The following is a 15037-nucleotide window of genomic DNA, read 5'->3' as shown; positions in this document are numbered from 1 at the left end:
GTACTAAGGATCAAACCCAGTGTCCCACACATACAAGGCAAGCAATCTGCCACTAAGCCACAAGTTTTAATCTATTGCAATCTTATTCTTCTCTGGGCTTTGATTATCTTGCAGAGGAAGTAAATATTTTGATCTACATCAGAATTGTCAGACTACTTCCTGCAGACCAGATTGGGCCTATGTTTGTTTTTGTCTGGCCTTCAAATTAATTTTTTTTTAGAAATTTCGTTTTGAGGAATCTTAACATACATTATTTTTGTTGTTGTTTTTCATATCGAGGATTAAACTCAGGGGCACTGGATCACTGAGCTACATTCCCAGCACTATTTTGTATTTTATTTAGAGACAATGTTTTAGGGCCTTGGAGTTGCTTAGCGACTTGCTGTTGCTGAGGCTGGCTTTCAACTCAGTATCCTCCTGCCTCAACCTCGCAAGCTGCTGGGGTTACAGACATGTGTTCCATGCCCAGCTCTTAGCATACATTTTTGAGGAATCTTCCTTTGGAAGGAAACTTAAAGAGCTTTTGCATATTAAGCTAAGATACAAAGATTTACAGGAAATCTTTTAAAGAATGTGAGGTTTGGGGATCATAATTTATATGGAAAATATCTTCCTTTGCTCGGTTGAACATTTCCAACTAAAAGGATGTTTTAAAGACTACTCTTTTGTTTTCACTGAAAAATTTCTCCATTTAGATTTATTGTTGGGAATATTTTAAAGCCAAAAGATTTCTCTGTAAGGATTATATTGAGATAATTAGCAAATTTAAATGGCTTATTTCCATTGTTTATGTCCCTAGAGACCCTGATTGTAGCTTGAAGAACGTTTTGTTATTCTCCTAGAACATGGGTTAATGTAATCTGGTTTTCTTCCTTTCCTAGTTATGAAAGCTGGAGATGTTATTTCTGTGTACTCCGATATTAAAGGGAAATGTAAGAAAGGAGACAAAGAATTTGATGGAACAAAAGTATTTATTGGAAATGGGATTTCTGAACTAAGCCGCAAAGAAATCTTCAGTGGGCTACCTGAAATGAAGTATGGTATTCAGTGCTATGGGAGGAATAAACATCCTTTGGGTGGTTTAAAAATAGTGTACACAATGTAAAAAATCAAATGGAAAAAAATTATTTAATCCATAATCCCATGATTTTTTGGGGAAAAAAAATACCTTTGGGTAAAAACAGTAAATAGGTTAAAAAGCCTACCTAAGCAACCAGTTACATGCTAATTGTCAAAATTTTACTTGTCCTTTGAATTTTAATAATTTTTGCATCTTTGAGGAACAGTACTTACCTTGATAGAGAGTGAATTAGATGACTCATCTAGATCAGTTTAACATTCAAATTTTGTGGGAAAAAAAGTTTGTGATTTTAATACAAAAAAAAATTTCCCTTTGATTCTAGGGATTGAAAGAAGGGGCACTCTGCCACTAATTTATATCCCTAGCCCTTTATTTTTGAGACAGGGTGTAACTAACTTGCCAAGCCATGAATTTATAAGCCTCCTGCCTTGGTGTCTTGAGTAGGTGAGATTACAGGTGTGTACAACCACACCCAGCAGAAATAGGTCTTTTAAATAAAAAAATTTACCAGAAAATCAGTATTCACATGAATATTTCTGTGAACAATTTATGTTTGTTCTTATTTTACTTAGTTCTTTCAGCTTGTTGTAGAATACTGTAGACATCTTCATTTCTCCAAAGTTGACATGGACATACTAAGATCTCTGCATTTATCCATCTAGAACTAGACCATATCCCTGATTCCTGGAACAGTATTTTTCATGTTACAGCAGTTTTTCTGTCTAATTAAAACTCTTCTGAAGAAACAAATTATTGAATTTCCTATATTTAGATAGCAATACTTTTTAAATTGTGTTCTCCTTAAAAGGCTTTGGGAGTATGAAAATCATTCAAATGTCTTCTGTTTCTCTTTGAGTCTGTAATAGGGGATTGATATTTTAGTTCATTATTAATGGTATACTCTCAATTCTTTTATTTGTGGTGGTTCCTATTACTGTGTTGAATAATGTTTTCGGATCAGTGTTCTGAATGTTTCCTTTATTGGTAGGAGTAGAAAGCAGCTATTACAAAAAAAAAAAAAAACTATTGACTTTCTCTGACAGTGTTTGTATGCCCTCTCTCCCCCCTTTAATAGTCTCTGACTATCTTTGATTGCATTGTTTGTCTTTATGAATCACTGTCTACTATGCCATCTGTGTCCTGGCCCCTTCCTGTTCTGATCAGCTCCACTGCCACTCATAAAATGGGACATAGGTAGAAAAGGTCATATTGGGATTGTGTCAACACTTGGGCAGTTATTCTATAAAAAGTTGATATGAGAATGTAGTATGTAGATGTGCAGCCAGGGGAGCCTGATTAACCCAGGGGTGGGAGCCTGGTTAACCCAGAGGTGGGAGACTGGCAAAGCAATAGTCTTTGCCATTGCTCAGCATGATTCTAGGTATTTTTTTTCATTTTTCATACAGGTACTGAGTAGAGTATCTTATAAACTCGATCATTCATGAAATGTTGATTAATTAGATAGACTAAGTTACCGTAAGTCAGTTACCAAAAAGATTAGAATGAATCAAAAATCAGATGTTCTTGGCTTTTTAGTTTATTAAGATATCTAAAGAAACTCTTGTGCCTAAATTAAAAACTTATTTATTTTTTTCCTTTTGATTCTGATGGGCTCTTTTACCCTACTCAAGGTAAACATTCACAAACAATTCTCAGGACTATTCAAAGTATTTTAGTGTTAAAAAAGGCAAATAATTTTATATTTGACATGCTACTTGAATATATTCATAGAAATATGTACTATGTAGTTTGTACACACTAATGTTAGATTTCCTCTTTTTCAGAGGTATAGGCATAAGAATGTCAGAACCAATATATCTCAGCCCTTCGTTTGACAATGTACTGCCCAGTTACTTATTTTTACAGGTAAGTATCTATAGAAGAAAAATATGTATGACATTGAAATATATTTTGGTGGATAACTCTAAATCTCAGTGTTTTTATTAAAAACATATTAAAATATTTCTTGTGGTCTATTTATATATATTTTGATTAAACAGGGAAAATCTGAGTGTTCCTGCTTTTTTCCTTAATACATTTTTTGAAAATCTTTTTCTCTCTCCTTTATTCAAAGGTGACTTTATGACACTAAAATTACTGCTTTCCATCTAAGAATGTCAGTCCCTAAATAATGCACACATTTGATGTTCATTTAAGTGTTCCATTTGTCTCTTTTAGTAAGATTCTAATGGTTTAATGATATCAGATTTATGAGATGGATATCAGTTGCAGTAATAAGTCATCTGGTTTGCCTTTTCCAGTTTAGTAAGCACTTTCATTCATTAACTCATTTGTTACTATTTGCTGGTTAGATGATGATTTTCTCAATATAAGATGAAGATACTGAAAACCAGATCTGTTTTTGGCCAACTTCACACCACTAGTAGTTGGTAGAGTCTGATTACAAACTGAAGTTCAGTTGCCATGTGCTTTATTCTCTTTCTAGTATTAAACCAAAAGTTATTTACAAATTCAGAAATAATTCCCGTGGTGAATAATCAGAAAATGATTTATATTGTCATCTATTGGCACATTATTAATAATGTGAAATATTAGACTCTCTAACCTAATACACAATGGCTTGTGCATCATTTTTGGTCATTTTGTTTGCTTAATTTTTGGTTTTTGCTTATTTGTTGTATAATCCATCTTCAAACACTTGTGATCATCTGACAATACAGCCATGCATCATTGCTTGCAGAATCTAATACAATATTATTTCTCTCTTCAGTAAGAGAAAGGGCCATATACCTGCTTATCCCATGATTCAGTTTTGACTTTGGAAAAGAGAAAAATCAGTATAGTGCAATTTTTATATATTTTTTGATACTTATACTAGGATCACTACTTTCCCTCACCTGTAACCTTAAGATCAACTTGACAAGTACATAAAATATAAATTGTGAAACAGTTTATGATTCAAAATATTCAAGTAGCATCATAAAGTCATATCCTTTATCACTTAATGACAAGGAACATGACATGTTATAGCTAGAATGAATCTTTTGTATCTGAGGGTAGAATTTTTGTCACTTCCCTAATGAAAGCTGTTTTATTGTATAAAATGTACATTGATGATCTTTGGCCAGTAAACTTATTAAAAATGAAAATGGTAATACCAGCTAGCACTTAATTGAGTGGGTATTGCATTCCATGTGTCATGCTGAGTGTTCTGGATACACTTTTTCATACGCTACTTGTAAACCTTCAGTTTCATAGACAAGGAAATGGAAGCCTAGAGAATTAAAGTGTGTGCACATAGTAGACACTCAGTAATTTTCTAGTGGCTAAATTAGGGTTTGCTGATTGCCACATATAAATCAAGAAAGCCAGAATTTGAATGTAGGTCTTTCTGACTTAAAGCCTTTGCTCTTGACCATATACCAATGCTTACAGTGTGACTCTTGGAAGATCTGAATCACTTGCAGGGCCTGTTTCAAATGCAGGTTCTGAGCTGAGTAAGTGGGGGCTCCAGGTAATTCACATAGTCCTTAAGTTTCCCAAATACTTCTTTTACAACTTCCCAGAAATCCTTGTCTAGTGTTTAGTTTGTACATGATTAAATTTCCTTTTACAAGCTAGACAAGAGGATACACACCTGTAATTCCAGACTTGGAATACTGAGACAGGAGCCTTGTTAAGTTTAAGGTCAGCCTCAGCAACTTAGCAAGATGGTGTCTTAAAATAAAATTGACTGGGGTCGGGGCTCAATGGTAAAGCGCCCCTGGGTTCAATCCCCAGCACCAATCAATAAATTTCTTGCCCTTTACAAACTAATTCAGAACCACCACATTTTTAATTGGGTCATATCTGATACAGTGAAATCTAAATAGCTTAATTTAGTGCAGGCCAGAACAGGAAATAACAGTTTCCTTAAGAAACATATCCACAGTCTTGCTATTGTGAATTGTGCTGCTGTGAACATCGATGTAGCAGTGTCCCTGTAGCATGCTCTTTTTAGGTCTTTAGGGAATAGACCAAGAAGGGGAATAGCTGGGTCAAATGGTGGTTCCATTCCCAGCTTTCCAAGAAATCTCCATACTGCTTTCCAAATTGGCTGCACCAATTTGCAGTCCCACCAACAATGAGCAAGTGTACCCTTTTCCCCATATCCTCGCCAGCACTTGTTGTTTGGCTTCCTAATGGCTGCCAATCTTACTGGAGTGAGATGGTATCTTAGGGTGGTTTTGATTTGCATTTCTCTGACTGCTAGCGATGCTGAGCATTTTTTCATGTGCTTGTTGATTGATAGTATGTCCTCCTCTGAGAAGTGTCTGTTCAGGTCCTTGGCCCATTTGTTGATTGGGTTATTTGTTATCTTATTGTCTAATTTTTTGAGTTCTTTGTATACTCTGGATATTAGGGCTCTATCTGAAGTGTGAGGAGTAAAGATTGATTCCCAGGATATAGGCTCCCTATTTACCTCTCTTATTGTTTCTTTTGCTGAGAAAAAACTTTTTAGTTTGAGTAAGTCCCATTTGTTGATTCTAGTTATTAACTCTTATGCTATGGGTGTCCTATTGAGGAATTTGGGGCCCGACCCCACAGTATGTAGCTCGTAGCCAACTTTTTCTTCTATCAGATGCTGTGTCTCTGATTTGATATCAAGCTCCTTGATCCATTTTGAGTTAACTTTTGTGCATGGCGAGAGAAAGGGATTCAGTTTCATTTTGATGCATATGGATTTCCAGTTTTTCCAGAACCATTTGTTGAAGATGCTATCCTTCCTCCATTGCATGCTTTTAGCCCCTTTATCAAATATAAGATAGTTGTAGTTTTGTGAATTGGTTTCTGTGTCCTCTATTCTGTACCATTGGTCCACAGATGCCCTTCAATAGATGAATGGATAAAAAAATGTGGCATCTATACACAATGGAGTATTACTCTGCATTAAAAAATGACAAAATCATAGAATTTGGAGGGAAATGGATGGCATTAGAGAAGATTATGCTAAGTGAAGCCAGCCAATCCCTAAAAAACAAATGCCAACTGTCTTCTTTGATATAATGAGAGCAACTAAGAACAGAGTAGGGACGAAGAGCATGAGAAGATGATTAATATTAAACAGGGATGAGAGGTGGGAGGGAAAGTGAGAGGGAAGCGAAATTGCATGGAAATGGAAGGAGACCCTCAGGGTTATACAAAATTACATACAAGAGGAAGTGAGGGGAAAGGGAAAAATAATACAAGGGGGAGAAATGAATTACAGTAGAGGGGGTAGCGAGAGAAGAGGGGAGGGGAGGGGAGGGGGGATAGTGGAGGATAGGAAAGGCAGCAGAATACAACAGACACTAGTATGGCAATATGTAAATCAATGGAAGTGTAACTGATGTGATTCTGCAATCTGTATACGGGGTAAAAATGGGAGTTCATAACCCACTTGAATCAAAATGTGAAATATGATATGTCAAGAACTATGTAATGTTTTGAACAACCAACAATAAAAAAGAAATTAAAAAAAAAAAGAAACATATCCAGTGGCTGGGGATGTGGCTCCGAGATAGAGTACTCGCCTAGCATACTGGGTTTGATCCTCAGCACCACATAAAAATGAAATAAAGATATTGTGTCCACCTACAACTAAAATATATATATATATATATATATATATATATATATATATATCTCAATATAAATATATATATATATTTTTTTTTAAAGAAACATTTCCAAAAGAAGAATAGTAAGTTTATTTTAAGAAGAATGTCCATCTTAAAGAATCATTATGGTCCTTGAATTTCTTTTCACAAATAGAAAAGTTCTCATATTTACAGGTAATGGTAATAGAACAAATTTGGAATTTCTAAATAATCCAATAGCCTTTTCAGACAAACATGAACAAAGGACTATAAAGTCTAGATGTCAATTAAAAGACCAAAAGTATAATGATGTGAGAAGTATCATCTCAAAGCACTTTTCAAGAGCTTCAGGTCATTGAAATAGATACTGACACTTCAATGTCAAATTGAAAATTCTGCTTGCTTTTAGGTGTCAGTTTCCATTCTTCTCTAAAAGCTAAGAGGCTGATAGTAGACATAACATATCATTGCATTGTGGTTTTAGGAACCAACATGATGTCATAAAAGATATTCAAGTTCTTTCATAGGTTTCAGCCTACAGAGTCTTGATGTCTCACAAATTTTATAATTCCTTCATGCTGGTTATCAGGACTCTGGAATAAATTAGTATGCATCAAAACACTTCTAGAACTTAAAAGAACTTGTAGGTACCTAGGATCTGTTCTTGGAGATTTCCTAATTAAATAAAGTTTTATTTTGGAATTACAGAGTGGAATTTAAGAATTACAGAGATAATACAAGAATTCTTGTATGCTCTTTGCCTAGTTTCCCCTAATAGTAACAATTTTTTTTTCTTTTTTCAATATTTTTATAGTTTAAAAAATTCTAATTAGTAACAAATTATGATGGTACATTTGTCATTGCTTAGAAAACCAACAGTGGTTCTTGGGAAATTAAGCTGGGAAGAACACTAGAGCCACAAGTTTAAGACCAGCCTGGGTAATAGTGAGATTGCTATGTCATTCAAAACAAACAAAAACTGATACATTAAACCATTAAACAGTATCCCATGTATATTACAGCACTCCAAATGTGTATACCATATTACAATAAACTCTAAATTTGATTCATATTTCACCAGTTTCTCCCTTAACCTCTTTTTGTGTGCGTGTCTGTAGGATCCCAGGCTGCATTTAACCAGTGTTTATTCTTTTTTTTTTTAAAGAGAGAGAGAGAGAATTTTTTTAATATTTATTTTTTAGTTCTTGGCGGACACAACATCTTTGTTGGTATGTGGTGCTGAGGATCGAACCCGGGCCGCACGCATGCCAGGGGAGCGCGCTACCGCTTGAGCCACATCCCCAGCCCCCATTGTTTATTCTTAATCTCTTCTGGCCTGGGTAGTGGCTGTCGTTCCTTATTTCTAAAACCTCCATAGTTTTGAGACTAAGCTATTTTGTAGACTCTCTCTCTTAGGAATTTTCTAATGTCTTCTTTTGATTAGACTGGGATTACTTTGTTTGGCAGAAGAATACCGCATATCAGGGCTGATATCTCTCTGGAGAATTTAATTCAGTAGGTCTAGAGTAGATACTAGAAATCTTTTATTTAAATTTTTTTTAAATTTTGAACTTCACAAAAAGTATTTTTTTGCAATTTTTATTGGTACATTGATTATACATAATAGTGGAATTTATTGTGATATATTTGTATGTGCATTTAACATAAATTTAATTCCCCAGTATGTCCCCTTTGTCTCTCCCTGGTCTCTGTCTTCTTGTCTACTAGTCTCCTATTTTAATGAGACACCCTGCTTTCTTTCCCCTCCTTTTTCTTTATAGCTTCCAGGTGTGAGAGAAAACATGACCCTTGGCTTTCCAAGTCTGGCTTATTTAAGTCAATATCATGTCTTCCAGTACCATTAATTTTTCTTCATTCTTCTTTATGGCTGAGTAAAACTCCTTTGTGTGTGTATATATATCACATTTTCTTCACTCATTCATCTGTTGATGGACAGACACCTAGGCTGGTTCTATAGTGGGGCTATTGTGAATTGTGCTACTATAAACGTGGGTATGCATGTTTCACTACGGTATACTAATCAGTTTTTTCACTATAGTATACTGATCAGTTTTTTTTTTTTTTGAGAAATACCAAGGAGTGGTATTTCATATAGTGGTTCCATTCCTAGTCTTTTGAGAAGCCTCCCTATCAATTTCAATGTGAGTACACTAATTTACAGTTCCACCAACAGTGTATAAATATTACACTCCCATGCACATCCTCATGTATTATTGTATTTTTGATGATTGCCATTCTAACTAGAATGTGATAAAATCTCAGTATTGTTTTGACTTGCATTTTCTGACTAAAAATAGTGAACATTTTCTTCATATTTGTCTTAAATTCATATTTCATTTGAGAAATGTCTGTTTAGTTCATTTGCCCACTTATTGATTGGATTATTATTTTGGGGGTCCTTTTGGAGTTCTTTATATATTCTGCATATTGATTGTGTCAGAAGAGTAATTTGTAAATACTTTCTTTCATTTTGTATGCTTTCTTTGTACTCTTAATTATTTACTTGCTGTGCAGAAGCTTTGTAACTTAATGTTATCCCATTTATTCTTGGTATTTGCTATGCTTTGGGAGTTCTATTGAGGAAGTTGTTGCCTGTATGTATATATTAGCATGTTTAACTGATGTGTTCTTAGAGACAGAAGAAGACGAAAAGACCTCTGCTGTTCTTGTTTAGAGTATTAATATTGTTAAAAAGGTAATATTACTAAAAGCAATCTACAGATAAAAATGCATTTCCAGTTAAGATGGCAATGACATCCTCAGGAACTAGAAAAAATTAATCTTAAAATTCATATGGAAGAATAAAAGACCCAAAGTAGCAAAAACAATCCTGAGTAAAAAGAGCTATCCTGGAGGCATTACAATACCTAATTTCAAATTATACTGTAGTAACAATAATTGAATGGTACTGACATAAAAACAGACAGCTTGAAAGTTTCTGGTGTAATTTCTAATTTTGATTCTGTTTTTTTTTTTTTTCGGGTGGGGTTGGGGGTGGTGTACTGGGGACTGAATTTACAGGCACTCAACCACTGAGCCACATCCCCATCCCCGTTTTGATTTAAAGACAGGCTCTCACTGAGTTGCTTAGCACCTCGCCATTGCTGAGGCTGTGATCCTCCTGCCTCTACCTCCTGAGCTGCTGGGATTGCAGGCATGTGCTACCATGCTGGACAAGTCTGATTCATTCTGAGTTGACTTTTGTGCAGTGTGAAAGATAGTGATCTGGTTTCATCTTTCTATATGGGTACATAGTTTTGCCAGCATCATTTGTTAAAAAGATTGTCTCTCTTCTAACATATTTCTGATCCTTTTGCCAAGGATCAGGTGACTGTACCAGGGTGGACTTGTCTCTGTGTCTTCTGTTCTGATCTACATGTCTCTCCCCCACCTCCTTCTGTCTATCTGTCTGTCTGTCTGTCTCACTCAGTCTGTCTCTCTCTCTCTCTCTCTGTCTCTCTGTCTCTCTCTCTGTCAGTACTGTGTAATTTTTGTTACTATAGTTCTAATATAATTTGATATTGGGTATTATGCCCCTGGTATTGCTCTTTTTGCTCAGGATTGCTTTAGCTACTCTAGATCTTTTATTCGTCCATATGAATTTTAGAATTTTTTCCCCCCTGGATCTGTGAAGGATGTCATTGCTATTTTGTCATTACTATTCAATATGCATTGAATCTGTAGATTGCTTTTGGTAATGTGGTCATTTTAACAGCATTAATTTTGTCTAAACAAGAACAGGGCAGGTCTTTTCATCTAGTAGTGTTGTCTTCAATTTTTTTCTTCAGCGTTCTGTAATTTTCATTATAGAGGCTTTCTGCTTGGTTAGATTTGTTTCTAAGTTTTTGTTTATTTGTTTGTTTTTGAAACTACTATGAATGGAATTGCTTTCCTGATTTATTTTTCAGTGGATTTATTGTTGCTGTATAGAAATTTATTGATTTTTGTATATTGATTTCCTCCTCCCTCCCCAGTTCTGGTGTCACAATATCTTTTATTTTTTATTTATGTGATGCTGAGGATGGAACCCGGTGCTGAGGATAGAACCCAGTGCCTCACATGTGCTAGGTGAGCACTCTACCGCTGTGCCATAACCCCAGCCCCTGATTTTTTTAAATCCTGCTATTTTAATAAATTTATCAGATGTAGTCATTTTCTAGTGGTTTCTTGAATCTCTTAAGTTTAAGATATCATCTGCAAACAGTGATAGTTTGACTTCTTTTTCTATCTGCCATTTTTTTTCTTTCTTTTGCCTAATTGCTCTGGCTACAATTTCAAGTACTATATTGAATAGTAGTGGTAAGTGTCAATGTCCTTATCTTGTTCGTGACTGTAGAGGAAATGTTCTGTTTTTTTTTTTGTTTGTTTGTTTTTGTTTAGGATGATATTAGCTTTGGGTTTGTTATATATACCTTTATGACATTGAGGTAAGTTTCTTCAATGTTTTTAACATGAATGGGTGTTAAATTTTGTTGGAGACCTTTTTTAAATTCTATATGTGATTAATTAATTTATTGATTCGCATATGTTGAACCATGCCTGTATCCCTGGAATGAAATCATCTTGATCATGATATACAATATTGTTAACGTGTTTAATTCAAATTGCTAATATTTTATTAAGTATTCTTCCATCTGGGTTGCATACATCAGGGAATTTGGTCTTTAATATTTGTTCATGAATGTGTCCTAGTTTGGGGATCAGGATGTCCCTTTTATTTTCTTGCCTAATTGCTCTGGTTAAAATTTCAAGTACTATATTGAATGGTTGTGGTAAGAGTTGACATCCTTGTCTTGGTCCTTATTTTAGAGAAAATGACTTCATAGAATAAATTTGGAAGGGTTCCTTCACTTTGTCTTTCATATAATAATTTGAAAAGTGTTGGCATTAGTTCTTCAAAGGTCTGGTAGAATTAGCCAAGAAACCATCTGGTCATGTTTTTTTCTCCCCTTCAGCAATTTATTTATTATTTTTCTTTTTAAAAAATTGCTCATTCTTTTTAGTTACATGAGAGTAGAGTATAATTTGTCAGTTATACAAACATGGAGTACATCTTATTCTAATTAGTATCCCAATCTTGTGGTTGTATATGGGTTTCTTTGTTGGAGCTTTTTATTACTGTGTTGATCTTATTGTTAGCTCTTGGTCTGTTTAGGTTTTCTATAGCCCCTTGGTTCAATGTAGGTCATATCTGTCTAGAAATTTGTATCATTCCAGTTTATTGAAATATAAATTTTCAAAAGTCCTTAGTAATCCTTTGAATTTCAGTGATGTCTGGGATAGTATCTGTTTTTCCATCTCTAATTTTATTGTCTTCTTTTTCTCCTGGCTGAGATATTTTCAATGGGGGATATTTTCCTACACACTCCTGTATTTTTAATAACAGGCATGGGCTCCCCTTTGTAGGTTTTGGTGCTTTTGGCAAAGGGACACATGGCAGAGGCAAAATGCAACTCAACAGCTACGGTACATGGCTGCAATGGGACACCAAGACTGTGGCCAGTGGCTAGAGCTCAGGGCACTGATTCATTTATTTACTTGACAAATATTTATTGAGCATTCATTATATGCAAGATGCATATACATGTTGATGATATAGTAGAAATATTTAGACAAACAATCCACACCCTTATTTTCTGGTGTGTCTATTCTAATTGGAGAAGGAAATAGGTTTAGTATGTTAAAAGACAGTAATACTGTGGCCCTGTGGAGCAAACTAAAGAAAGTAATGTGGGAGAGGAATGCTAGATTGTAATAATTATGAGTGAAGCTTTATCAGCTATCTCTAGATAAAGCATCAAACAATTTTTAGTAGCCACATGCTTTAATGTTCTGTTTTGGAGTTCAGTTTTTAAGTACTGTTGGAATAAATTAGGCCCATGAAGATGAACTATTTGTAAATAGGTTTTAGTCTTTAGTGTAAAGAATTGCTTTTCATATGCCCTAAATTACATTGATTTTAATGCTTTGTATAGTCACAGGGAAAACTTGCTCATTCATAACTGCTTTTTCACCATGGATCTTCCTTTTTGAATTGCTAATCTTGGATTCCTTTGGGAAGATTGCAACCTTGTCAGTTGTAGAGGGTGTTCTTATGGATATAATTTTAAGTATTTTGGTAGAAATTGAAAACTTTTGGCTTTAAAAATTACTTCATGTTTGTTGGCCTCTATTTATTTGCTTCCCCTTGCCCAAGAAATATTTAAAAATGGATTATTTTGTGATAATATTACACCTGTCTTACTCAGGGCTATTGTCCTGAAATAGCAGTCTTTATATAATAATTCAAATAACAATGATTTAATATTACCTACTGCTATCTCCATGATACCCACAACATTTTGTTGTGGGTATCATGGAGATAGGAACACAAACATGACTTCTGTGTGAATTTAGTGTAAATCGAGGATTCTTACGTTAGATGATGCGGTGCCCGCAAATTGTAAAGTCTACTTTTTTAGAAAAAGAGCCAGAGCATTCTCATATTTTATTCTCTCAAATATTGAGAACCACTGGAAGTAAAAAAATAATAATAATAATTATTGTTTTGCTGATACCCAGAAAACATCAGGGAAGGACCCTGAATTGACTGGAAAATGTGTCCTATGTGTTTATGTGCAGGTAGATGTATTGTGTGAGGTCGTAGGATACTCTAGGAATACTGATCTCCTGACATTAGTATATTTATAGAAATTGTACTCTTAACAAATTTGGGGATGCTGTACTGAATTTACACTGAAGATTTCTTTATATTCTCTGGTTCTGAAATTAAAAATGATTTAGAATCATTGATAATCTATTGCATCGATGCTTTTTTTTCTTTTCAGAATTTGCCGTCTGCTGTAGTAACTCATGTTTTAAATCCTCAACCTGGAGAGAAGATTCTAGATTTGTGTGCAGCTCCTGGAGGCAAAGCAACACTAATGCATGATCAGGTAAGACTATCTTCATAACAAAACTATTTGATGTATTACCTATTACAGTGGTGAGGGTAGACTGTAACTTAGAAAACACATCTATACTTCTACTTCAGATTTATCCAAAGTGAAAATTGTTCAATTATGTCAGTTCACCAAACATTAAGTTCAGTAAACAATTATTTGTGAAGACCATCTAAAGACCCAATTGAATCCTCAATTTACTCTACATTATAAAATACAATTCTTTCCTCATATAATTAAGTTTGAAACATTTAAGAGATCTTTTCATATTCTTTCTTTTAAAGTTTTGCCCTTGTTCTAACTATTCTACCACTAAATATTGAGAGTATATTATCAGGGTGGAAATGTATATGTTGATATCTATACACACAGATATATATAATACATAAATAAACACATATAAATACTTACAGAATGTGTGCATCTTCAGTATCTTAAATCTTATTTAGTTTAATTATAAAATATGCTTCTTTGTAACAATGCAGGTAAGTGTGATCTTGGATAACTTTGGTTGAGATCTTATTGTTTTCCTATGAATGTATATTTGCAAAGTGCTTTATCATGGACTGGTTTTATCTGTTTTCAAAACTCATTATAGCCTTATAGCCTACAATTTTATTTAATTGGAGAAGTATTTAGCCATCTGATGCCATCTTTTGTTTCAAACTCTATAAAACTAAATGGTACCTAAAATCTGAATACTTACCAGTTTCTCAGTCTAAAGCCCTTGATTGGTTGGTTGAACATTCTTTAGTACTTACTTTGTGTTAGATACTGGGGATAAAGCATTGATATATTTATGTGTTTAATTATACTCTTCTTTGCCTAATAGGAATTTAAGTAGTGGCAGGAAAAACTCTTGAAGGATAAATATATTAAACACCAATAGTGTTTCTTAAAAAAAAATTCCAACAGTGTTTAAAATAAAGCTCATGAAATAGAAGGGTTTATTTTGTGACTATAGATTTTAATGCAAATCCTTTTTCAGTTTTCTTGAAACTTTAAATATGCAGATTGAGGGACTGGGATAGTGGCTCAGCAGTAGTACATTTTCCCAGCATGTTCAAGGCCCTGGATTTGATCCTCAGCACCACATAATAAATAAATAAATAAATAAATAAAATAAAGGTATTGTGTCCAACTACAACTAAAAAATAAATATTTTAAAAATGTACAGATTGATTATGATATGATCTGACAGTGAAAATAACCGCCTTTTAATTTATGACATGTTTATTATATTTGCCTGATGGCTATTATTCATACATACTTTATTCTCTCTAGTAAAGTCTTTCCAAAGAGAATCTGAATATTATAGATATATTCATTTTCAGCCAGTTTCATAATGCTGGGTAAAAATCACATCGAGGTAAAGAAGACAAGTAAATATGAACATTTTGAAAAATACTCAAACA

At 34.1% G+C, this 15037-nt stretch overlaps 1 protein-coding gene across 1 annotated transcript in view; it reads left to right on the top strand.

The window, feature by feature from the left end:
• LOC308640169 (tRNA (cytosine(72)-C(5))-methyltransferase NSUN6-like) overlaps window positions 1–15037 on the top strand; it is a gene marked incomplete at both ends in the record, with an annotated part of 44628 nt that overhangs the window by 27196 nt on the left and 2395 nt on the right. Inside the window, 3 exons of the mRNA XM_081312177.1 lie at window positions 882–1035; window positions 2866–2947; window positions 13509–13616. Coding sequence (XP_081168303.1) covers window positions 882–1035; window positions 2866–2947; window positions 13509–13616 — 344 coding nt within the window. The remainder of the gene's footprint in view (window positions 1–881; window positions 1036–2865; window positions 2948–13508; window positions 13617–15037) is intronic.

This window comes from Spermophilus citellus (genome assembly GCF_964194105.1).
Source record: "Spermophilus citellus genome assembly, contig: SCAFFOLD_298, whole genome shotgun sequence".
NCBI classification, from domain to species: domain Eukaryota; kingdom Metazoa; phylum Chordata; class Mammalia; order Rodentia; family Sciuridae; genus Spermophilus; species Spermophilus citellus.
This window is presented reverse-complemented; position numbering and strand designations above follow the sequence as displayed.